At 49.1% G+C, this 23,128-nt stretch overlaps 5 protein-coding genes; 2 read left to right on the forward strand and 3 right to left on the reverse strand.

Annotated features, from left to right (window-relative positions):
- Positions 1–686: 686 nt before the first annotated feature.
- On the reverse strand, positions 687–2,556 carry GSTUM_00011233001 (uncharacterized protein). XM_002841789.2 has 4 exons: positions 2,009–2,556; positions 1,865–1,948; positions 1,406–1,788; positions 687–1,349 (listed from the first exon to the last, which is right to left on the reverse strand). The coding sequence occupies exons 1-4, from the start codon at positions 2,514–2,516 to the stop codon at positions 897–899; spliced, it is 1,428 nt and encodes a 475-aa protein (XP_002841835.1). The 5' UTR covers positions 2,517–2,556; the 3' UTR covers positions 687–896.
- A 2,235-nt stretch (positions 2,557–4,791) lies between these two features.
- GSTUM_00011234001 (uncharacterized protein) lies at positions 4,792–7,921 on the reverse strand. XM_002841790.2 has 7 exons: positions 7,408–7,921; positions 7,193–7,305; positions 6,936–7,076; positions 6,568–6,851; positions 6,276–6,504; positions 5,849–6,191; positions 4,792–5,788 (listed from the first exon to the last, which is right to left on the reverse strand). Exons 1-7 carry the CDS (start codon positions 7,613–7,615, stop codon positions 5,127–5,129), a joined length of 1,980 nt encoding a protein of 659 aa, XP_002841836.1. The 5' UTR covers positions 7,616–7,921; the 3' UTR covers positions 4,792–5,126.
- A 521-nt stretch (positions 7,922–8,442) lies between these two features.
- GSTUM_00011235001 (uncharacterized protein) lies at positions 8,443–12,237 on the forward strand (the record flags this gene model as incomplete). Its single annotated transcript, XM_002841791.1, has 3 exons — positions 8,443–10,312; positions 10,368–11,840; positions 11,897–12,237. 3 exons carry the CDS (start codon positions 8,443–8,445, stop codon positions 12,235–12,237), a joined length of 3,684 nt encoding a protein of 1,227 aa, XP_002841837.1.
- A 337-nt stretch (positions 12,238–12,574) lies between these two features.
- On the forward strand, positions 12,575–14,907 carry GSTUM_00011236001 (uncharacterized protein). XM_002841792.2 has 6 exons: positions 12,575–12,870; positions 12,924–13,148; positions 13,220–13,392; positions 13,442–13,591; positions 13,658–14,290; positions 14,342–14,907. Exons 1-6 carry the CDS (start codon positions 12,685–12,687, stop codon positions 14,679–14,681), a joined length of 1,707 nt encoding a protein of 568 aa, XP_002841838.1. The 5' UTR covers positions 12,575–12,684; the 3' UTR covers positions 14,682–14,907.
- A 1,180-nt stretch (positions 14,908–16,087) lies between these two features.
- GSTUM_00011237001 (uncharacterized protein) lies at positions 16,088–17,902 on the reverse strand. XM_002841793.2 has 4 exons: positions 17,746–17,902; positions 17,557–17,682; positions 17,123–17,507; positions 16,088–17,070 (listed from the first exon to the last, which is right to left on the reverse strand). The coding sequence occupies exons 3-4, from the start codon at positions 17,406–17,408 to the stop codon at positions 16,247–16,249; spliced, it is 1,110 nt and encodes a 369-aa protein (XP_002841839.1). The 5' UTR covers positions 17,409–17,507; positions 17,557–17,682; positions 17,746–17,902; the 3' UTR covers positions 16,088–16,246.
- Positions 17,903–23,128: the final 5,226 nt, after the last annotated feature.

Genomic DNA, 23,128 nt, shown 5'->3' on the forward strand with positions numbered 1-23,128 from the left:
ACATCATCAAGCAACAGAGAAGAGACCTTAGCAATATAATATTGTTCTTACGATTCTATTCTACTTTACCTACTTCACCTTACTCTTACTGGTCATAAATGAAACAAGTATATTTCGAGCCTTCCTAGACAATCTCTGTCTACAGAAACGAATCTTGGTTGGCTTAGACAACTCTGAGTCTATACAGGTTGTCTTCACATAACAACTTGATACTTGATTTTCATAATTTTGGTTATGGTTTATGTATGAGTTTCCTTAACTTGAGAACTAGGGATTGCCTACTCCATATATTGTTATTGAGGGGATGAGAAGTTTCTTTGCTTGTTGGGTTTTTAGACCATACCGTAGGGTGCATGCCATGGATTTTCCTGTAGTTAGCTACAAACAAACCGTGGATTTAACAAAAAAAAAAAAAAAAAAAAAAAGGTGGTACTTGGGACCCGATAAAAAGAAATATGTTAAGTTACCGGCAGGTGATATTCCTGTGCCGTGCCGCATGATACCTACCAAACAGAGAATACCTAGTCGATATAAAGGGATTCACATTGCGATATGCTCATGATAGAGATAAATATTTGGCAAAAGGGACTAATTTGTGAGTTAAGTTACAGTGGTAAAAGATTTATATTACAGGTCATGGGATCGTGACAAAACCTGACTCACCAATAGAAAAGAAAACTAAACCTCATGATCACAAGTTTTTGTTTATGTATATAGTTTAAAAATTACACTGTCTGCCATCAAAAGGGTTATGCAGGGAAAGGGAAAGAGGAGTAAGAGAGAGGAAAAGAAAGAAGAAAATAATGAAGTAAGGTATCAAAAACCCTTGCTACAGTAGCCACACAACGCCAATTAATGACAACCCCTTCCCTCCCATGCCGACTCGAATCTACTCATTACTCCTCACTCCTCCCCGGCGCCTTTTGCGCCTCCCGGCTCGGCGTCTTCGGAGTCTTTGGCGGGTCCCTACTCGGAGTTTTCGGCGTCTTGGGCGCATCTCTGCAGGGGGTCTTGGGAGTCTTGGGAGTTTTCGTTGGCGGCGCCTCCTTAGTCGGGGTCTTCGGGGTTTTTGGCGTCTTTGGGCGTTCCTTGCTTTCTTTGCCTTTGCCCTTGGTCTTCTTGGTGGTGCCGAGGTACATTGCGCCGAGCTTTCTCAGTCTCTTCAGCTTCGATTCATCTTCCGCGTCTCTTTCTGCTGGGGTTACGGGGCGCTCTAGGTCCCGGGGTGGTGAGAATTGCGTGCCGTAGGAGCCGAGTGCCGGGCCCTTGTTTGGCTGTTGGAGGATGCGGAGCGTGATTTGCCAGCCGGGTTCTGTACCTTGGTTTGTGGCGTTTATCCAGGGGCAGTACTAGAGATTGTTAGCACATGCACTATAAATAAATAAAGATGATGGGGGCAAAGTACATCACGGTGCTCCCCAATAACATCCAATCTGCAAACACTCGCCTCCTCCTCTTCATCGACTGAGTCGAAGATGGAAACGGCCTTCTTCCTAAATAGCCATAAGCCTAATCGCCTAAAGCAAGCTGAACACGTAACGAGGCTAGGGATTCCGGGGTCTTCGTTCTGCCAGCCAAATAGCGCAAGGGTAAGGGCTCCAGAGTGCTGCTCTTCTACTGAGAGCGTGTTCTTATGAATGGCTTCTAAGATGTGCTCTGGAAGGTCGGCAGTCGGGTAGCTGAGTGACGGGGGGATTTCCGGACGGATACGCAGGAGAGAAGAGTAACGAGATATGAACGAAGGGCGGGAGATGGAAGGGTTTGCGAGTTGGAGACGGTAGATAGTATCTAGAGTTGCCCACGTCAATTTCCGTTCCCAGGAAATGTTGGAATGAAAGGAATGAAACGAGAAGGAACGACCTACCATCACAGCCACGCTTCTTCCAAAGACACTGTCCCTCATGCTCCGCGACAATCATCTCCTTGTACTTTTCCACCACCGCTCTAGCTACACCCCAGTTAGTCCCCCTCTCCGTTGCAACGCTTGGTATTGTTAAACAAAACTCACTAATATCAGAATCCTGCTCCTCATCCAACTCAACCTTGACAACCACCTCCCTCTTACAGACCCCACACCGGACCCTATTCTTGTCAACACAGCTCCATCCTCTTCTCGCCCACTCAACCTCATTAACATCTGCCGGTTTAGCACTCCACTTATCCACAAACCTATATGTCCTCAACCTCTCCAAGAATGCATTCCGGTCCCACGGCGAGTAAGTCGGCATCTGCTGAGAGGAAGTTGTAGAAACAGTGGAGCGGATCGATCCCGTTGGCGAGACCGCGCGGACGCTCGGTCTTGAGCGGTTCCCCAGACCGCCCAAGCGGCGTTTCTTCGCTGCGTCATCTGCTGTTGGTCCAATGAGGGCGACATCGCTGTCATCGAGGGCGGCAGTAGTGGTGGTGGGGAGGTCTGTGGATTGCTTTGCTGGTGTGTTGGGCGCCGATATGCTTGTTGATGGGGCCGGTGGGCCGTTTATTAAGTTGTGGAGCTTGCGTTTTGTAGAGTAAAGCATTGAAGTGAGGGTTGGGGCCCAGGGGGCGGTGTTTTGGCGGTGGTGGATGATTGTGTGATGGGTGTTTACAGAAGGGTCTTGGTTTGTTTTCGAAAAGCGAAGCTATGACCACTGTGTGTAACCGAGCTAGGCTATTTTAGGACATCACCGACTATCACTCGAAACAGGACCTAAGGGGTTGTTGCTTGTATTGTACGATACCAGCACAGTACATGGGGAAGGTGAAACGGATAGAGTAGGAAGACAATGGGCTCCAGTTCGTGCAGAATCGTAAGTACAGTGGAAACAGGAGGCAGTATATATTATATGATACAAAGTTGAGCTCTGATAGAAATCTAGAGGGCCGTTCGGTAGCCAGCGTCGGCTCTGCCGGGTTGCTTAGATTGGGACGTTGCAGCCAATCAAAGGGAAGGAGGGGTGACCCTCTGAGAGTGGTCCGGGCTATAGAAAGACTGTGTTTGATTTCTATTGAAATCTTTTAGGCAGAACTGTATACTGATGGCTCTATACCCTCTGCTATCTCGGCCCCACCACCGGCCATTGCGCTAGCACAGGGGGGCTCCATTGCGGATTTTTATTCGGAGACAGGCTCTGGTGAGCAGACAGGGCAGGTTTATTCGGGGGCTGCAACGGTGGTTGGAGTGTGGGCATGAGAAAACTAGATTAGGGTTCTGAAGTGTTGAGAGAAGCTTATATAACCTTCTCCAGCACACAACGGAGTGTAAAGGGTCCGTCGCCGACTCGAGTTTGCCAATAGGGATGACTCTAGGATAATATCTCATGCCGGCCAGGAGAAGCGTGATGCCAACCTTGGATTCTTTGGACCAAATCCTCATAGCCTGATCCATCGCCGCTCGGGAGTGCATGGCGTACCTGGGCATCGGCCTCCATGCTCTGCAAACGCGTAACCTCCCGGTCGTCACCGTAAAGCGACTTCTCTCTCGAACAGTTGCGGCGCGGTTGGAGTATGGTGCGAGGCGCTTAAAAGGTGTGCCTGAGGGGTGCATTTTTGTAATGCCTGTTTTTGATTAGGTTAGGGGGTTAGAAATGTCAATCGTTTTTTGAATAGTAGTGGTTCAATTCTCCTAACAGTTACTGGCAATGTTTTTTATAGAACTTTCACCATAAATCTGAATTATGATATTAGATGTAAGTGTAGTAAATGTAAATTGACAGAAAACTCTATTAAAAAAAGACTATATGTGGATACAAATTGAACATGTAATCTTCGAATATATTTTTTGATATTAATGACCCTTTAACCTAACCAAAAACAGGCATTACAAAAATGCACCCCTCAGGTATGATACACCTTTTACGAGTAAGCTCTTCGCACTATACATCATCCAATGCTATAAACGTAGGTTCCCCTAATGACTCTTGAAAGGACACCTCCTTGGCACATACACGCCTCTTTTGTGAAATGGAACGGCCTCTCTCACTATATTTCCACTCTCTCCATGTATTTCTGGAATTGAACTTGTATATCTCACCAAATAGCTGTAATTCGAGAGCTTTGGCTGTATCTGTGGTTACGGGGCTTGGATGCCTGGACCGAGTCCGTTGCTTTTCATAATCTCAAGATAGAGCTTGCAAATTGCCCCAGCCTAGAGTTAGGTTGCCAGAGAGAATCGAGTGAAGCTCTCGCAGATAGAGTGACGGTATCCAGGATGGGGGGGAGGAGGGGGTGTGAATCCCCCGTAAGGATTGCGGAATCCGTTGATACGATTATTATCATATTATTCCTGATGTCATGGATGAAGGGTGGTATGGTGAAAGAATGGTCACGCCCAGGGTTGAGAGTAATGTTTATCATTGAGACCAGGCAGTCTGGATCAAGCCGCTGAGCCATATTTGCTGGGTTGATTGTTCAGGGGATGGGATTATCCGTAGCTGATGGAAGCCACTGGAGAATTAGTAGGATAGCGCGTATGAATCTGATAGCCCTATTATTTGAAACCCCATTCTAACTTTCGATTGCCAGTGGAAAGCATAGTGAGCACGGAGGTTCTGAAGGCAGGCGGCCATCATAGTGTGTTTCGCTAGGTTACCCCATGACCACAATTACTCTATTACTGATATAATGCGGTGTGGATTATGATATGAGGTAATTACATTACTATTATGATGCCAAAATCGTGACATAAGGCCCTTACAAAGTCCCTCACTAGCAACTACGGCACCGTAGGCTAGTGCATCGCACGTATTTATTTCATCTCTACGTTGCCATCATATTATATCACTCGCAATGATAGGCCCCTGGAGGCTTCGGACTCATGATTAACTGTAGGATGCTGTGAAATATAACCTTGCACATGCAATTCAGTCTCAGGAAACACGCTTTATTCCTAGCCCATCACGCCCACAAAAGGAAAGGCTTCCAGAACCATCGAACAAAGGAAACATTGTTGAAGTTTCAAAATCCTCGCAGTCCACCGCGTGAACTTTCGGGCACAAGATAGCACTAACATCCAGCCTTGAAATAGAGTATGAGAAAGGGAAAGAGAAGAATATGGAAGGATAAAGGGAAAGAGGGGGGGGAGGAAAAAAAAAGAAAACATTTGGCCAATATCCCTGGGTATACTCATACTTGACAACGTGCCAATGACTCTATTCAATCCTCTTTTTCCCCTCCTCCAAGTGTACGAGCCTAATGCTACTTGCGCCTCTCTCATGCCCACTTTGTTTGCCAACCCATTTACCAATCAAGGGATCCTTCTTCGCCCTATTTAACGCATCGCTGTAGCCCTCGATGGCAAATCCTGGAGGCGAAAGCTTAGGCCAGTTAACATATAGTAAAGCATATTTCAACATGAATTGTGCGGCTAGAATAGCAATTCCGGCCCAAAAGAGTACAAAAAGTTTAGTGCTGAAACGAGTGCCGGACCTGCCAGTGATATCCGCATTTCCACCTCCAGAAGCTGCAGGATCTGGGCTAGGGGAAGCATTGAGGTCGGGAAAGAATAGCGCGGCAAAGTCAAGGAAGAGTGCTCCCATAAGAATATATGGCACACTTTGTATTATGATCGGGCGACGGTCAACAAAGAGGAGAGACGACAGGGAAGTCGAAGGCGTGTAGTTGCCAAGGAAGAGGTCGTAGGCATCTTGTCGAGGGCCATCTGCAAAGTTGTTGCGGATGTATCGGGTGACAGAATTCATGCCATCGGCAAGGGCTCCAGCCTTGGTGCGATTTCCCGTTCGGGTAAAGTCGGTTTTGAGAGCTCCGGTGCCTGAATAAGCACGGCTTACTACATCGGCGTTGTCCGCCCATGCTGAAGGATGTTAGTTTGCTTCTCGTCATTAGTTGGGGTGAAATGGTTGGCTGTGCTTACCGTTCCTAAACATTGCCTCGAAATTCTCGAAATCGGCCGTGTTCTCTCCCTTATCCAGAATGCCAATATCCATTAGCTGGCTATTGAGCGTCCACCTCGCAAGCATGCTTTGGACCACGTTGGTCCTATCGAGACAATCCATGCAATTTGTCCGCATAACGCTACTTTGGTGCTTCTTTATTATAGAGTTCGAAGTTGTTGCGTTTCCCTCAACTGAGTGGTAATAGCCTTGGTCGTACAATCCGTCTCCCAGGTTATCCAAAAGTGCCTGAGCCCTGTCCCATTTCATCCCTCGGCATTCGTGATGAAAGTCAAAGTAGATATAGTGTAAACGATCCATCAACTTATTCGCTCTCGTAGATTCGATGGTGTGAAACCGCTCTGTTGTTTGTTCAGAGCCCTCCTTTGACTCTATGGGCGAGGATACTAGCTCCTTGACGGCATTTTCGTACGCCGTCTTTACCTCTTCCTCCCTTCCGGACTGGTTGACAAGATTGATCAGATAATTATCACCATACAATTTGATCTGCTCATCGAAGTGCTTTTTTGCGGCGATCAACGCTAGGTCAACAGACCTCACTTTTAACTCCGGAATTGGGCGAAGATTGATAACTTCTGACCAGTATACCGGGACGCTGCCTCGTGTTTGAACATAACTGAAAACCTGCACCTGTTCCTTACTTCCAGAGGAGATGGAGCTTGAATCGTAGCCAGCCAACCCACCAGCGGAGTCACCGATGACGATAATCTGCTCTGTTTCGTTGAAATTTGCTACGTTGCCCGATTCATCTATCCCACGAGTAAAGTACCGAGTCCCTGCCCTATGGCGAGACTTTCTTGTGATAAGAGCAAACGTCAGGGGTGTGGACTTGATGGTTGTAGTTGTGATATTAAGGTATCCGAAGAAGACGGGAAGAATGTAAGGATCTACAGCCTGGTGAGAGTTATGCAAACCGATAAGATCAGTTTGCAGGTGCCTGTTCCAGAAGAACCGATCGTCGGCCTAAAAATTACCTGTCAGCTCAAAATGTCATGGATATATGCACGGGGAGCACGGATCAATTGTGGAACATCTGCGGGGACATACCCTTTGCCAAAGTGGAAGTGAGGGATCTGCGCTCGACTGTCGCTGAAAGCTATTGGTCAAGTCGAAGGAGTAGGAAAAGTACATCGGACCGGACCGAAGATGGGCTGTGAGCAACTCGAGATAAGTATCCTCATCGGGGTCCTAAAGCAGGGTTGTCAGGTTTGTCAGTGCAAAAGGCCTAACAAGTTTGCTATGATACCGGTATGATGGGCCTAAGAGTTGGGGGGTTATTAGTAAAGGGTATGTGGAGGACATACGTGTAAAACTCTCTCCTGCAATGGCAGGAACTCGGTTGACTCGATTTTGTAGATGGCCTGGCCACGTATACGCCCCACCTGAGCAGCTTTGGTAATGATAACGATGTATTTGTCTGACAGCGCACCAAAATTTAATGAATGAGCTCAACTCAACCACAGAATATTGTGAAAATGAAACCCCATCTACAAAGGGAAACTAGTGAGGAATATCCTACCAAGGCGCAAATGGACAATTCCCAGGATTCCAGCAATAGTGACCCTCTTCCCACCCATGGTATTCGGGGAGTGGGTCATTTGCATAGCACCCGAAGGCCTGGCGACAACAAGGGCTGGTGCATTTGGGGAAGATGGAGAGCGAAATGTGTAATGGGAAGCAGATGCTATGATGCTGATATCACGGAACGGATAGTTTGTTACCGACATGGCGAATGACGGGATAATTTGGTTGGGGTTTTCAGAAAAATGTGAAGCTAGCAATATTAGGAAGGAAAGAGGAAGCTGGTTCCAGCGAGTGACAGGGACACAGCGATACTGAAAAGCGAGTGGAGAGGTTTAAGTGATGGAAAGGGTTTAAATGAGAGAAGGGAGGAGGGGTAGGGGGGAAAGGGAAATGGAGAGAGAAAGGGATTGTTGGAGCTGTTGGAGCGGGGGGAATGAGACAGAAGTATGTATTGGGGGAGGGGGGAAGGCTCTGGTGAAGGAACAGCGAAGACCAAACACTTGGACCAGTGGTAGTCCAAGGAGTCTAAGGACAACCAATCTTTGGCTTTGCTTCCGTTGCCGAAGGCATTTCAGGGATTTTGACTTGCCGACGTCGGCTGGTAGCTAATGCCTGATTTGGAGCTAATCCTTGATCGAATTTCCGGTGATCATAATGATCTAATCAGATTCTCAAACTAGGTCTGGAGGTATCATATATCATATCATAATTACCGGTATGATACCGGTACGAGTACTCGAGTACCGTAGACTGGTTCTGTGGCTTGGAGGCTCTGTCTGAACCCCTGACAGAACTTTTGTTCGGGGGCCTGATGCCTTGCCTTGTGAGCTACCCATACCCGTAATTTCTATGATACGATACCGGTACCCTTTTACAATCATCTTGTCATACGCCACTCAGAGAGAGTTCTACGGTATCCATACCCCATTTTGCACCCGATCCAGGTACACCCCCCCAGGAGAGGACAGGTCGAGAAAGGCGTCAAACTTTCGCGAGAAGGAGCTTCGGTCATTACCGTACAACTCCCGTCATGGCCGAGGATATTCCCCCAGGTCTAAACGACAAATACTCTCACCATGTTGCCATTCAGATCTCTCGTCAGCAAAACTCTCAAACCGTTAATGACTACCTTGCGCGGAACATTGTTAAGATAGCTCGCGATCAACCTGGTCCTAAAACTTTTATTTTGGCTTGTAAGGGGCTCGGTCGCTATCCTGACGATTTCTTGACTGAAATATTCGAAGAGGTCAGAATAAGGGATAGGTATGATCAAGTTCACGGAAAATCCGGCCTTAGCGAATCTTCAACCTTCGGTGCACCAGAAAGAGCTACGGACACAGGTAGCAATTTGCCGGGAGGTTTGCTACTTGCACGGAAGGGGGATAGGGGTGGAGGCAATGGAGAAGAGGGTGGGAAGAAGGAATCTCGATTGGGATTGGATAGGCTTGCGAAGAGAATCAAGCTGGATTTAGCCGCAGATGGAGAACCCGAAGGCGATCCAAAAGAGAAGAATGGTGATGAGAAGATTGAGTTCAAGAAACCCGCTATACCGATTGGAGGACGACATATCCGAGAACGGCGGGTAGAGACGCCGTCTCATGGCCCAGGTCTTTCGCAAGAAGCTCGGGAAAGACTAAACGCCCATCGTGCAAGGCGTGGTGGTGAGGGTGGGAGAGACGACAGGGGCGGTGATAGGAGGGGATATTCGCGAGATTACTATCCGAAAGATTTGAGAGATCGCCGTGACAACTCTAGGTATACACCTCAGAATCTCCGCAGACAAGACCCGACGCCTTTACGGAATGTGGATGTACGGTACACGGAGCGATATGCGAACGCCCGCCCTTCAACATCACGCTCATCGAGGTTTGGAAACGCCACTCCTCGCATGCCCAGTACTTTTGACCGCGACCCTGAGGATGTACCGGAGATAAATGAGGAAGACGACTCAGCTCTCGACCGAGATTGGTATGCGTCTGACGAACTGGGGCATGCTTTTGGAGATGAATATCACAATCCGTTTGGATCGGCCGATAATTCCTGGGCAGATCAGCAGCGTGAGCAGGCCCTTCTTGAGAAAAAGCAGGGGAAGCGCATGTCTGCCCGGGCGCAACAGAAGATGAAGGATGTTGATGCATGGGAGACCAATCGAATGCTCACATCTGGAGTCGCCCAGAGAGCCGATTATAATGACGATGACCTTGACGACGATGAGGAAGTTCGAGTTCATCTACTCGTCCATGATTTAAGGCCACCCTTCTTGGATGGGCGAAGGGTATTCACAAAGCAACTTGATCCTGTGCCTGCAATTAGAGACCCCCAGAGTGATATGGCTATATTCAGCAAGAAGGGGAGTTTGCTGGTCAAGGAAAGGAGGCAACGAAGGGAAAGGGAAAAACAGGCACAAGAGGCTACGAATATTGCTGGCACGGCACTAGGGAACGTGCTAGGGATAAAGGAGGATGATGATGGGGACAGTGCGGCGCCCACTGGTGGTGGTGGGAAGGAGGAAACCAGCGGATCGAAGTTTGCTGAGCACATGAACAAGCAAAGGCCGGGTGAAGGGAATAGCGAGTTTACAAAGAGCAGGACTTTGAGAGAGCAGAGGGAGTTTTTGCCTGCCTTTGCTGTTCGGGAGGATGTCTTGCGAGTTATCCGGGATAACCAGGTAGTGGTTGTAGTCGGAGAGACTGGCTCGGGAAAGACAACTCAATTGACTCAATTCCTATATGAGGACGGATACGGAAAGATTGGGATGATCGGATGCACGCAACCTCGAAGAGTGGCGGCGATGAGTGTAGCAAAACGTGTGAGTGAGGAGATGGAGGTGAGATTGGGCGGCTTAGTTGGATATGCTATTCGTTTTGAAGACTGTACTAGCGATGAAACAGTTATCAAGTGTAAGTTTAGCAACTGTATCCTGATATTGTCAGTCTGCTTACGTGGAGATTATAGATATGACGGATGGTGTCCTCCTCCGTGAGAGCTTAGTTGACCCAAATCTAGACAAGTATTCATGCATCATCATGGACGAAGCACACGAGCGTGCACTAAATACCGATGTGCTCATGGGGTTGATTAAGAAAATACTTGCGCGTCGTAGGGATTTGAAACTGATTGTTACCTCTGCCACCATGAACGCTGAGCGGTTCTCTCGGTTTTATGGCGGCGCACCAGAGTATATCATCCCCGGGCGCACATTTCCCGTGGATGTGCTTTGGTCAAAGTCCCCTTGCGAAGATTATGTCGACGCCGCTGTCAAACAGGTGTTGCAAATTCATATTGGTCAAGGAGTGGGCGATATCCTTGTGTTTATGACTGGGCAGGAGGATATCGAGATTACTTGCGAAGTAATTGCTGAGCGACTCAAACAGCTGAATAACCCTCCAAAATTGAATATTCTTCCTATTTATTCACAGATGCCGGCTGATCTACAAGCCAAAATATTCGAGCGGGGAGAGGGCGGAGCGAGAAAAGTAATCGTAGCCACCAATATCGCCGAGACCAGCTTGACGGTTGAGGGCATTATGTACGTTGTTGATGCCGGATACTCCAAGCTAAAGGTATATAATCCACGGATGGGTATGGATGCATTACAGATTACTCCGATATCTCAAGCCAATGCTTCGCAGCGATCCGGGAGAGCTGGCCGTACTGGACCGGGAAAGGCTTATCGATTGTATACCGAACAGGCCTTCCGAAACGAGATGTACCTGCAAACGATTCCTGAAATACAACGCACAAACCTCAGCAACACAGTCCTTATGTTGAAGAGCTTGGGAGTCAAGGACTTGCTGGAGTTCGATTTTATGGATCCCCCACCCCAGGATACAATGACAACGAGCTTGTTCGACCTTTGGGCTTTAGGGGCCTTGAATAATGTTGGTGAACTTACCTTTCTTGGAAAGACGATGGCGAGCTTTCCAATGGACCCTTCGTTATCAAAGCTTATCATTATGTCTGGAGAGTACAACTGCGGCGAGGAAATGTTGACTATTGTCTCCATGCTCTCTGTGCCAAGCGTGTTCTACCGCCCGAAGGAGCGGCAAGAGGAGTCCGACCAAGCGAGGGAAAAGTTCTTTGTTGCAGAGTCCGACCATTTGACGCTATTGCACGTATACACTCAATGGAAGTCAAACGGGTATTCTGATCGATGGTGTATTCAGCATTTCTTGCAGCCAAAAGCGCTAAGAAGGGCAAAAGAAATCCGAAACCAATTAATGGACATCATGAAGTTTCAAAAGATGGAGTTGAAGAGTTGCGGGACTGATTGGGATATTATCAGGAAGTGCATTTGCTCCGGATATTACCATCAAGCAGCTAAGGTTAAGGGCATTGGAGAATATACGAATCTGAGAACCAGCGTCACTGTGCAGTTGCACCCGACAAGCAGTCTATATGGACTGGGCTATCTGCCCGATTATGTTGGTGAGTAACCGAAGTCCACCAGCTTTGAAATAAATGTAACGGCTGATGTCCTGTAGTTTACCACGAGCTCATCCTTACGAGTAAGGAGTACATGTCGACCGTGACTGCGGTGGATCCGCACTGGCTTGCAGAGCTTGGCGGTGTTTTTTACAGTGTCAAGGAGAAGGGCTATTCTGCTCGGGAGAGGCGAACAACGGAAAACGAGATTAATAAAAGAATGGAGATTGAGGCGAAGATGGCAGAAGATAAGGCAAGAGCAGAGGAGGACGCAGCAAATGCCCGTGCCGCGGCATCAGTCAAGAGGCCAATGACTACCATGACGCAAAAGAGAATGGGTACACAGACTGGGGTTGTTAAACGGCCGAGCACGCCAGCAATGAGGAAGAGGGGATTTTAGCCAATGGGTGTAGGATTCTCAAGGTGAAGGTTGTATGATAGAGGCCAAAAAACTAAGTTTATAATTCATTTTGTGTAGAGTCTACTTTGTCGACGCTTCATCATATTTGGCCCTGGATTTTTGGTGACAGGGGTGGCACCTTGCGCTATGATATCTACGCCTTAGCCTTCCAACTACGAATACTCGTAGAATATTTTTTTAGGGAATTTCTCGGTATGATACGGTATGATATCGAGGATGTTCCCGCAGCAGGGATTCTCGCCAAGCGTTGAGGCTCCCCGGTTCCGCTCTACTGTAGTCGCCAGTTCTCGATCGAGCAGCAATGCCGGTACCGGCAAATTTATCGTGGATGATCGGCAACTGGTCTGCCATCTCTTTCCTCCCCTTTATTCCACTTCATCCTATGCTCTGGACAAAAAGGACATACAACACCTCTCCTGCTGCACCATGTCTCCCAAAAGCCCAGATCCCAGGGTCTTACGCTTTTCATCTACCTCCTTAATCTTCTTTTCCATTCTCTCGTTTCGACTCCTGAACGCACTTACTATTCGGACCTTCTTCCAGCCAGATGAATTCTTCCAGTCACTGGAGCCAGCATGGAAAATGGTATTCGGCGAGGGTTGGCTTACTTGGGTATAGAGTATCCCCTTCTGCCCCCGGGGAGAAAGCTCTAACAAGTGAATTAGGAATGGAAGAACCAATTGAGGTCAATCGCTCACCCAGCACTCTTCGCCGCGATCTACAAGTCCGTCAACTTTATTAGTAATCTCATTGGATTGCAAACCTCAACCAAAGCCGAAGTTCTAGCCGTTGCACCCAAAGTCCTTCAAGCGGTTTTTGCTGCCCTGGGCGATTACTTTACTGCGAAGCTTGCCGGGAAGCTATTCGGGGGCGCTGCTGGATGGACCAGTGTGCGTATATTATACCCTATCCGGCATTTTAGAAATGGAGAAGCTTATGTAAGCTGGGGGTAGGAATTTAGTTATGGTTCAGTGTTGGCAGTGCGTTCCATTTCTTTTGCTCCACCAGGACGTTCTCGAACAGTCTTGAGACGAGCATGACTACTACTGCGCTGTACTACTGGCCCTGGCCCCAGCTCATTACAAAGGAACGGGGTGCAAAGAGTGTTGTTGTCGAGGGGCAAATTGACCGAAAGTAAGCATTGCATAAGAGCCGGCCCAAATTTGCAGCTGATAATCTGTAGGGAACTTCAACTTTCGCTATTGTTTGCAGCATTTGCATGCATCCTCCGGCCAACCAATGTCCTAATCTGGTCGAGTTTGGGATTGTTCCTGATCTACCATAGCAGTTCTCGAGATAGAGTGCGTATTGTCACCGAAGTTGTAACAGTAGGGTGAGTTGCCCCGAATTAGCCCGCCGTTAGAAGGCTTGACAGCAGTTGGCTCTAACAAGTGCCTAGATTTACGGCACTGGTATTAAATGCCGTTGCCGACCACCAGTATTATGGTGTTTGGACCTTCCCGCCAATGAAGTTTCTTGAGTTTAATCTAGTTCAAAGCCTATCGGTATTTTATGGGAGCAACCCGTGGCACTATTACTTGTCCCAAGGGCTGCCACTGCTTTTAACTTCATTCCTACCAGTTACTATGTACGCTCTTTACTCATTCCTCAGTCGCTCCCTAATGGAGCATGGAACGGCGGCCGGATTTCAACTAGCTTCCACCACTGTTTTGGTAACTTCTGTGTATTCACTGATCTCCCACAAGGAGTTCCGCTTCATCTATCCGCTGCTTCCGATTTTGCACGTACTTTCTGCTGCCAAATTCGAAAATCTTAGTTGGCGGACCTCTACAAAGAAGTGGGTTCTGATAGGTATGATAGTGTTGAATATACCTGTTGCGTGGTATTCAACTCAAGTGCACCAGCGCGGTGTTGTTGACGTTGTGGAATGGTTGAGAAAAACTGGCAACGCTGATAACCCAGAGAAATGGAACAGTGTGGGTTTTTTGATGCCTTGCCATTCTACAGGGTGGAGAAGCTCAGTAATGGGTGATGGCGAGATGTGGGCGCTTGAATGTGAGCCGCCAATAGGGTATATGCTCTTTTATCTGTTTGCTTGAATTAACCGCTAACCTTGAAACAGCTTGTCATCAGAGGAAAGGTTAGCCTATCTCGATGAGGCGGATCGCTTCTACGCCTCACCTACAGAGTTCTTAGAAACCAAGTTCCCAACTCCCCCCTCAACGGGCAGGAATCCAATGAAGCGCATGTTAGAAGAAAAGACCCATCAGTGGCCAGACCGGTTGGTTTTCTTCGGGGCCCTAGAAGATATTATCAAGAGCTATCTAGGACCAGATACAGAGTATGAGGAGTGTAAACGATTCTTTAATAGCCATGCCCATGACGACTCTCGGAGGGAGGGAGATGTGATAATTTACTGCCTGAGAAAGGGCGCAGCAGGGGGCGCCGGATCTTTTATATAATCGCTTTGGGGCGGCTGTTTCTTTCCTTTTATCAGTCCGAGCTTTCGTTTAGTCTTCAAAAGCCTTTCTGCATTGATGGAACGCGGGCGGAATATATGTGGGTTATTACTGTAACTTGGTGGAATGAAAGTGAGGTGGGTAGTGGCTTTTTTAGCTGGCCCTATCTGGGTTACCGTATTGAGGTTGAATCAAAAAGGAACCTCCCATGACTCGTTCATGGGCATCACTCGCCTTTCGTTCAGCAACTTATCCCGCTGCACAAACAACAAGTTAATTGTGTAGACTATTTCCGAGACCCGCACGGAATCCTCGAAGCTAACACACCGCATCGTAACTGCCGTGCGAAAAAAACTGAAGTCTAGTACGTATCATAACTAGGTTCCGCGATGTTTAAAGCACATGGATTACCATAGTACAAGTTAACTCACTCAGTCTAGAAGCACCCCGGGGAAGAAAAACAAAAAATTTGGTATGATAACAGAACGAAGATATCATAGCTTGATACTTCAAAGCACCCTCCGAACCCTTCCAACAGACAAATCTCCTCCCCCCTCCTCCCTAGCCTGTTCCCCACCGCCGCCACCGGCGCTCCCTCCAATGCGCACACCCACCGACACCCCCTCCCTCTCCCGGTCCCCAACAACCTCCGCCGGCTCTGCCACCACCACCCCCCCACTCCAAAACCCCCCCTCCTCATACACCGGTGGTGGCGGCGCCTGTATGGGTGGATGCAAATCCTCCCTCCTCGCCCTCCCCCCCGTCCTACCCGTCCTATTCCTACCCCTACTCCGACTCCGACTCCTCCTACCCTCACCCTCAGCCCCACCGCCCCTCGGCAGGTAATACCACCGCCGCCTCAACCCCCGCGGCCCACGATACAAATCGCCCAGCAACCAGCATATAAAGAGCACCTGCACACCTAGCGAGCTCGCGCACACTATTAGGAGGGGCTTTTTCTGCAGGGGAGGGGGCAGTAAGGTTAGCGGGATTGTAGCGGTTGATAGGGAGATTTGGAGTATGAAGAGGAGCTTGGTGGGGGTTGAGAGTATGTGGAGGAGTTTTCGGAGCATTTTTTTTTTTTACCCGGTTTCTGCTTGTATGGCTCCTCGGTGTTGTGTTTAGTTACTGTGTGGGCTATTTGTATGGTATGGTATGGTTTGGGGGTTTAGGTTAGCTGGGTGCGGTGGTTTTGTAGGGAGTCTTTATATTTGGGTAGGGGGTGGATGGGTATGGAAGTTGAAATGGATTGTTCATGATAGTGGTGTTTTATGTGTTGGTCCTTGAAAGAATGTTGGTGAAGAATCAAGTTGTCCGAGTGATGTTTTGCGATAAAGTCCATGAACACATGGGTAGAGAAGCGAAGCTTGATGCTCTAGTCGAGATAGATTGGAGCATGTAGAGACTAATGGAGGCTATTAATGTTAATATTATACATGGCTAGCTTATTGGTCACACTCCTTGCCATAGCTCCTCTTCTTCCCTTCCGACGAGCCAATTCTATGCTCCCTCTTTTTGACCGTTCCTCCTCGCTCTCGGGTGGGGGTAGCCAACTTTACGTGGTTCTCTTAGGAGTCTTTGGCTTTAAGCAGCTCTGTGCTATTGACTAGACTAACCCCACTACCACCACTGCTACCAGAGGCTGGCGAAGCGGTATCATCCTTCCTTTTTAACCCTAGATTCCTTTCGTGCAGCAGCTTAGTCTCGGCTCTTCTTGGCTGCGGGATTGGTTCCCCTTCCGATGGCTCCCGAACGATGTGTTCCGTGCTTCTGTCGACAGACCAGACCACCTTTAATCTATCGAACGCACGCATTCCTTTTCTCAAAGTCCCTTTTATCCCATCCATAGCTTCCCACTCGATCTCGAACAGCCCGCTGTCCTCACCGCCTTCAAAGTATGCGTTGAACCATACGTGGGCGATGCTGGTGACCATGCTCCAACCATAGGCTGCGATGTTCCTCTTTTCGAAGTCGATGTTGATATCGTTCGCCGGCAAGATCACCGGGTGCTTCGGTTTGAGTATCGCGTTTCTGGAAGAGCTGGTCTCGTTGGAGTCCAGTGTGATTTGTTCCCCCCGTGTGAATGTGTGGTAGGTTTTGATTTCCTTGCCCTCATCCACAAAGCCTTGGATAGCTACGCGCACGCCTTCACGGAGACCGTGTATGTGCACTTCTTCTATCCGAATCGTCCGTTCTAGGTATTGTTTGTTCAACTCCCGTGCCCAACGTTCTATGTAACGTGTCCAGCGTCGTTGTGACGGGATACTCACGCCCTCACCGAAGCCAGGACGCATTCGCACTGTTGTGTAATGTTTCAGAGCGTCATCCGCGGACCAACCTTCTTCCCCGATAAGATAGGCACATGACATGGTACCGCTACGACCCTTGCCGGCTATCCACCCGTCAGTTTTGTGCCCTTCATTGTAGACAAACGGGGCGCAAACCTTTGCAATGAATAACGGCAACAGCATTCTCCCTCCCTTCTCCCTTCAAATGATTCCTCATACTCGCCAAAACAGCGGGCACAAGAGCAAACGGGGGCGGGTGATGATCCGGAAACGGGGCATGAAAAATCCTTCCGAATACATCCTCATCTTTATAACCCGTTCCCTCGGCTCTGAACTCCCAGATCCGCCAGCCTTGACCGTGTTTGCTGTCCAAGAACTTGACGACTTGATCGAGGGGGTTCCGATATGCCTTTTTAGGGAACTCTGCGGCTGGCACAGACATAGCAATTATTGTGGGCGATGTGCTAACATAGCAGAGGTCTAGGCCAGCTTCCCCATGTCGGAGACGGGGACCGGCAACGATGGATCGCAGGATAGAAGTCTACGTTGGGTTCGTTAGTCATGAGACAAATGGGAAGAATCCTTAATACCATATAGGGATAGCTGAAGTACACAGCCACTGCTGGTAAAAAGATATTGGTGAGCGTGAAAGCGGTAAGGCTAGAGTTTGTTGCTTTTTGAGAAGATATGGGGTCTGAGGTCATGTTGGATCGGTGCTATTTCATTCTAAGACTGGCCGTAACTCATGGGCATGGTATTGGTGGAACGGGGTATCATACCAGTAAGTTATCTGGAATAGAACACTGTGAAGACAGAGGGTTATAGGGGCGGTATAGATGGCTTTATATGATATATAGAAATGGCGCGGTGGAACTGATACAAGTGATCAGAGGGGGAAGGGTTGTCGGTGTTTGCAAGGAGACACCGTGATACTCTCGCTCCTTGGATTTGGGGTGCCTGAGACTGCCAAATTCGCGACTAGGCAGGCCAACCCCGCCTTGGGGGCATTCCAGGATTGTGAATGGTTGCTATGATGCTGAGTCATCTAATAGCCGGTTCCCCACCTATTTCGCTGTCGCTCATAGTCGGTAAAAGCAAGTGTGACGGAAAAGCAAGTGTGACGCGCCGTTTTTTTTTTTTTTTTTTCACTCGCAAAAACCAACCTCCTACAGAAATAAATACAATCAAACACTGAAGGGGAACAATATGTACTTATTCCTCTCGCTACTTCAGTCAAGATTTGAAGGCATTCTTTGTAGAGTATAAGAACACACTATCTGAATATGACATCAAAGGTGCCAAATACATCTACAATATGGATGAGCGTGGAGTCAGAATTGGCTATCCTACATGCAAGTGTAACAGGAGCACCCTCTGGGAAGATGGATCCCGAGGTTGCAACCGCACCAAGATGAATTCTCCTGCAAATACGAACAATTATAATAAATTTCAAAGTCTCAACGGTAGAGTTTGAAGAAACAAAACGGTAAAACTTAATATTGTTAAGCCACAGCTTTACTCAATTAAGTCCTGATCTTGAGAGGTGGTTGATTGCCAGAGTAGAGGAGAACTCACATATACTTAAGTAGATTCCATATACTGCCAGTTACTCCCCATCACTACTCTGCGTTGGTGAACACTGAACTCCTTTAGGCTGTCTAGCCAACCTCCACAGGTCAGACTAAAGATCCTCTGTAGCAAACTAGACTACTCCTTTAGAGATTGACTCCCAATAGGTGCCACACACAGTCAACTCTCCTAGAAGTAGGTCATCGTAACCTCAGACTAGCATTTCAGAGTCCTTAATGATTCTCTAATACTCTTCCACTTTCGGGGTAATGGACTTCTATTACCTCACCTAGAGACTTCCAGTAACTTCACATACTACGGCTAATGTCACGAATGTGGCTTAGCATGGAAAAGGTTTTCACGTGACACATGGTTATGAGTCACAGGTATGTTGTTGTGCGCATATAACTTATTGGGGTTATATGATTTGTTATGTGTGGGATTTGTGATGCTTTCGCACATGGCTCAAGTATGAGTCATGGGACGTGTGCTTGACGAGTATGCCTTGCAAGTGTGCCTTGCGGGTAAGCCTTGCGCATATGATTTATGTTTCGCACATGACCTCATTATGAGGTCATGGGTTTTGCGCATATGACTCGGTCGAGTCATATGACTTGTTTATTGCGTTATGATTGGTTTATGAGTTTTTGTACATGACCTCGCTATGAGGTCATGGGTTTTGAGCATGTGATCACTTTGGTCACATGACTAGTTTGTTATGATTTGGTTTTGCACATGTGACCACTTTAGGTCACATGACTAGGAGTGGGAAGAACACTATATAAGGAGGCCGAGGCGGCTGAGGAAGATAGGTTCTTCACGCTTTGTTCCAAGTACTTTTCCTCGTCCTTGCCGTCGCTTCGCCCCGAGCGTTTCTTTCGCCATCATGATGGGCCTTGATGTCTTGGATTCTGGAGGAGATATCTGAGTTCGCTCAGTAGTTCCTGGGGTCTTTGGTGTTGTGGTCTGTTAGGTGTTACGTGGCGGATAACTTGTTTGTGTCTCGTTTCGTTGGGTTGGTTATCTCACGATACTAGCACTGCGAGCACTTCATCATGGTCGCTTACGAGCCCCTTTTGGTAAAATGTCTACGGGTTCCTGTCTATCGTCTACTCGCAGGTTGCGCGTTCGATTGGGGGGATTAAACATTGTGCTTAGGGGGATCACCCGTGTCATTCTTTGGGCCAGCTCATGTCTTTTGTTGGGTTTTAAAGGAGCCCTTAGTTCTCGCGATACAAAACGCCCTTGGGCTAGACTGATGACCTTCCCAAGTATCAACTCGTCGTACCGGCCGCATCATTTCCTCAAGGGAGGGGGCCTCACCGGCCCCTCCCTGCCTCGTTACTTTATGTTTCTACGGTCGGAATCCTACGATGTTGTTTATCACTGTTCCCTTGGAAGTTTTGTCCTTGCGGCATATACAGTGGTTCAGTCAGGTGTCACCTCCTAGCTACGGTGGGGATGGCTTTGACCCTGAAAAACCTTACCCCCTGGAGTGGTTTTTATTTGCTGCCTGGGGTGGTGTGGGACGATTGGCTGCCGGGCACTCGCGTTGTCTGTGCGTCTGGGTGGTTCAGTTGTGGTCTGTGGTTGGCGGCTTCACCCATTGCAAGTGGGGCCTACCTTCCGTTTGTCTGCTTCTGTTCATTCGCCCTTTCCCATCTTGTCGCGTCAGTTGGGGATGCCTCTTGCCCGTTGTTCAGTCCGTACCTATTGCCGGACCTGTGGGGCTGGCTTTGGCTGGCTCTGCTTACTCTTTCCGACTCGGCTGGATTTCGGTTCGGCTGGGTTAGATGGTGTGGCTGGTGCCTGTGCCTTCAGGTGTTGGTGCTGCCTCCTTTGTGGCTCCCGGCTGTGGCTGGTGGGCCCCCCTCGGCTATATGGAGCTGAAGGTTGGGGCTCTGTTTGTGTGGCCAAGATCAATGGCTGCCTGGCGGGGCTGGGTATAAGCTGTCCTGTGGCCATCGGATAGTTCTTCTGTCTGAGGGGCTGGGGGGGCTGGATGGGCTCTGTGGCGTCTGGTGTGTGGGGCTTGGGGGGGGCTGATTGGGGGGGGAGAGGCACCTGCGAGCACCGGTCGGACATGCGTCAGGTTGGGCGATGTCTAATTAAGTGTTTCCGGACCGGTTTGGGCTGCTGGGCGAAGCTGCTGAGTGCTGTAAAGCTCCCCGGCGGACCGCCGGACTGATGGCCACCTGTGCGGATAGTGGATTGCGACCACCTGGTTGGACTTGTTTGGGTTCTGCGTGCTGGGTGTTGTGGAAGTTTGTTTGGTTTCTTTGGTTTGGCAATGGGCATGGCTGGCAGGGGCAACGCACCACGGGTGGGAGATAGGCCCCACTGACTATTTCGGTCTGTCACCACCTCTATGTATTTCTTTTGTTCATGTGTTTTATGTTGGGGAACAGGCAGCGGGTACAGGTCCTCCTCACCATTACGCTCCTCGGAGGCACTTGGCAAAGTGGGTTTATAGGGTCGACGGCCTGGCATGCGGATGCGAGAGGTGGACATGCTGGTCACCTCCTCTCTGCCATTGTGTCTCCTGTAGTTTATATTTGGTTTGGTTTGTTGTTGGTTTTCTACTGTGGTGGAGGTGTTGCGGGACGGTATTTAGACCGAGTGGTAATAGTTTTGATTTTGTTGGACGAGGAACCTGGTTGGATTGGTCTCTTGCTCGGCTTCGGCTACGCTTGGTGCTGGTTGGCTTCATACCAGAGGGGCTACGGACTCGGACCGGGGAGGGCGCTGGGTTGTTTGATGGTCTTGTAATTAGTTTCCGTGTGGGCATGACTCGGGGATGGCAGGTGCGGGACCATAGACTTAGTTAGCCTAGGATTATTGGTATACCGGTTAGCGGTATCCCTGTGCCGGCGGGGGCTCGTCATATGCCAGTGTTGGCGGTACGAGTTTAAATAAAATTAGATTGACTTCCAAGTACTTTTCCTCGTCCTTGCCGTCGCTTCGCTCCGAGTGTTTCTTTCGCCATCATGATGGGCCTTGATGCCTTGGATTCTGGAGGAGATATCTGAGTTCGCTCAGTAGTTCCTGGGGTCTTTGGTGTTGTGGTCTGTTAGGTGTTGCGTGGCGGATAACTTGCTTGTGTCTCGTTTCGTTGGGTTGGTTATCTCATGATACTAGCACTTCGAGCACTTCATCATGGTCGCTTACGAGCCCCTTTTGGTAAAATGTCTACGGGTTCCTGTCTATCGTCTACTCGCAGGTTGCGCGTTCGATTGGGGGGATTAAACATTGTGCTTAGGGGGATCACCCGTGTCATTCTTTGGGCCAGCTCATGTCTTTTGTTGGGTTTTAAAGGAGCCCTTAGTTCTTGCGATACAAAACGCCCTTGGGCTAGACTGATGACCTTCCCAAGTATCAACTCGTCGTACCGGCCGCATCATTCCTCAGGTAGCGGGGCGCTACCCGCCCAGCCCCTCTTCGTTACTTTTTCATTTCTACGGTCGGAATCCTACGATGTTGTTTATAGCCGTTCCCTTAGAGTTTTTGTCCTTGCGGCACGGTGATTCAGTCAGGCATCTCCTCCTCGCATTCGTGGGGATGGCTTTAACCCTAAAAACCTTTACCTCCTGGTGTGGTTATTGTTGCTGCCTGGGGTAGTGTGGGATGATTGGCTGCCAGGTACTCGCGTTGTCTGTGTGTTTAGGTGGTTCGGTTATGGTCTGTGGTTAGCAGCTTCACCCATTGCAAGTGGGGCCTACCCTCTGTTTGTCTGCTTCTGTTCACTCACCCTCCCCCTTCTTATCGCGTCGGTTGGGGATGCCTCTTGCCCATTGTTCGGTCTGTGCCTATTGCTGGACCTGTGGGGCTGGCTTTGGCTGGCCCTGCTTACCTTTTTCCCGGCTCGGTTGAACTTCGATTCGGCTGGGCTGGATGCTGTGGCTGGTGCTGGTGCCTTCAGGTATTGGTGCTGTCTCCTTTGTGGCTCCTGGCTTTGGCTGGTGGGCTCCCCTCGGCTATATGGAGTCAAGGGTTGTGGCTCTGTTGGCATGGCCAAGATCAGTGGCTGCCTGATGGGGTTAGCTATAGCTGTCCTGTGGCTGTCGGATGGTTGATCTGTCTGAGGGGCTGAGGGGGCTGGATGGTCTCTGTAGCGCCGGTGTGTGGGGCTTGGGGGGGGCTGATTGGGGGGGGAGAGGCACATGCGAGCACCGGTCGGGTATGCATCAGGTTGGGCGATGTCTAATTAAGTGTTTCTCGCCTGATGGGGCTGTTGGGCGAAGCTGCTGAGTACTGCAAAGCTCCTCGATGTCCCGGATGGTTGATGGCCACCTGTGTGGATAGTGGATTGTGACCACTTGGTTGGACTTGTTTGGGTCTTGTGTGCTGGGCTTTGTGGGATTTGTTTGGTTTCTTTGGTTTAGCAATGGGCATGGCTGATAGGGGCAAGGCACCATGGGTGGGAGATAGGCCCCACTGGCTATTTTAGGTCTGTCACCGCCTCTATGTTTTTCTTTTGTTTATATGTTTATTTTGGGGGACAGGGAGCAGGTACAGGTCCTCCTCACCATTACGCTCTTTGGAGGCACTTGGCAAAGTGTGTTCTTAGGGTCTACGGCCGGGCATGCGGATGCG

The sequence above is a fragment of the Tuber melanosporum genome (assembly GCF_000151645.1).
Source record: "Tuber melanosporum whole genome shotgun sequence assembly, scaffold_80, strain Mel28".
NCBI lineage: Eukaryota > Fungi > Ascomycota > Pezizomycetes > Pezizales > Tuberaceae > Tuber > Tuber melanosporum.

What these genes read in the sequence shown, in the direction of transcription:
- GSTUM_00011233001 (XM_002841789.2), bottom strand. Translation starts at nt 2,516, where the DNA reads ATGCTTTACTCTACAAAACGCAAGCTCCACAACTTAATAAACGGCCCA. An exon ending in GGAGCAGGATTCTGATATTA is followed by an intron (nt 1,949 to 2,008) that starts GTGAGTTTTGTT and finishes ACTGGGGTGTAG; the next exon opens with CTAGAGCGGTGGTGGAAAAG. An exon ending in TTATTGGGGAGCACCGTGAT is followed by an intron (nt 1,350 to 1,405) that starts GTACTTTGCCCC and finishes AACAATCTCTAG; the next exon opens with TACTGCCCCTGGATAAACGC.
- GSTUM_00011234001 (XM_002841790.2), bottom strand. Translation starts at nt 7,615, where the DNA reads ATGTCGGTAACAAACTATCCGTTCCGTGATATCAGCATCATAGCATCT. An exon ending in AATTGTCCATTTGCGCCTTG is followed by an intron (nt 7,306 to 7,407) that starts GTAGGATATTCC and finishes GTGCGCTGTCAG; the next exon opens with ACAAATACATCGTTATCATT. An exon ending in CACTTCCACTTTGGCAAAGG is followed by an intron (nt 6,852 to 6,935) that starts GTATGTCCCCGC and finishes GGTAATTTTTAG; the next exon opens with GCCGACGATCGGTTCTTCTG.
- GSTUM_00011236001 (XM_002841792.2), top strand. Translation starts at nt 12,685, where the DNA reads ATGTCTCCCAAAAGCCCAGATCCCAGGGTCTTACGCTTTTCATCTACC. An exon ending in GCGAGGGTTGGCTTACTTGG is followed by an intron (nt 12,871 to 12,923) that starts GTATAGAGTATC and finishes CAAGTGAATTAG; the next exon opens with GAATGGAAGAACCAATTGAG. An exon ending in GCGCTGCTGGATGGACCAGT is followed by an intron (nt 13,149 to 13,219) that starts GTGCGTATATTA and finishes GTAGGAATTTAG; the next exon opens with TTATGGTTCAGTGTTGGCAG.
- GSTUM_00011237001 (XM_002841793.2), bottom strand. Translation starts at nt 17,408, where the DNA reads ATGTCTGTGCCAGCCGCAGAGTTCCCTAAAAAGGCATATCGGAACCCC. An exon ending in TGCCGTTATTCATTGCAAAG is followed by an intron (nt 17,071 to 17,122) that starts GTTTGCGCCCCG and finishes ACGGGTGGATAG; the next exon opens with CCGGCAAGGGTCGTAGCGGT.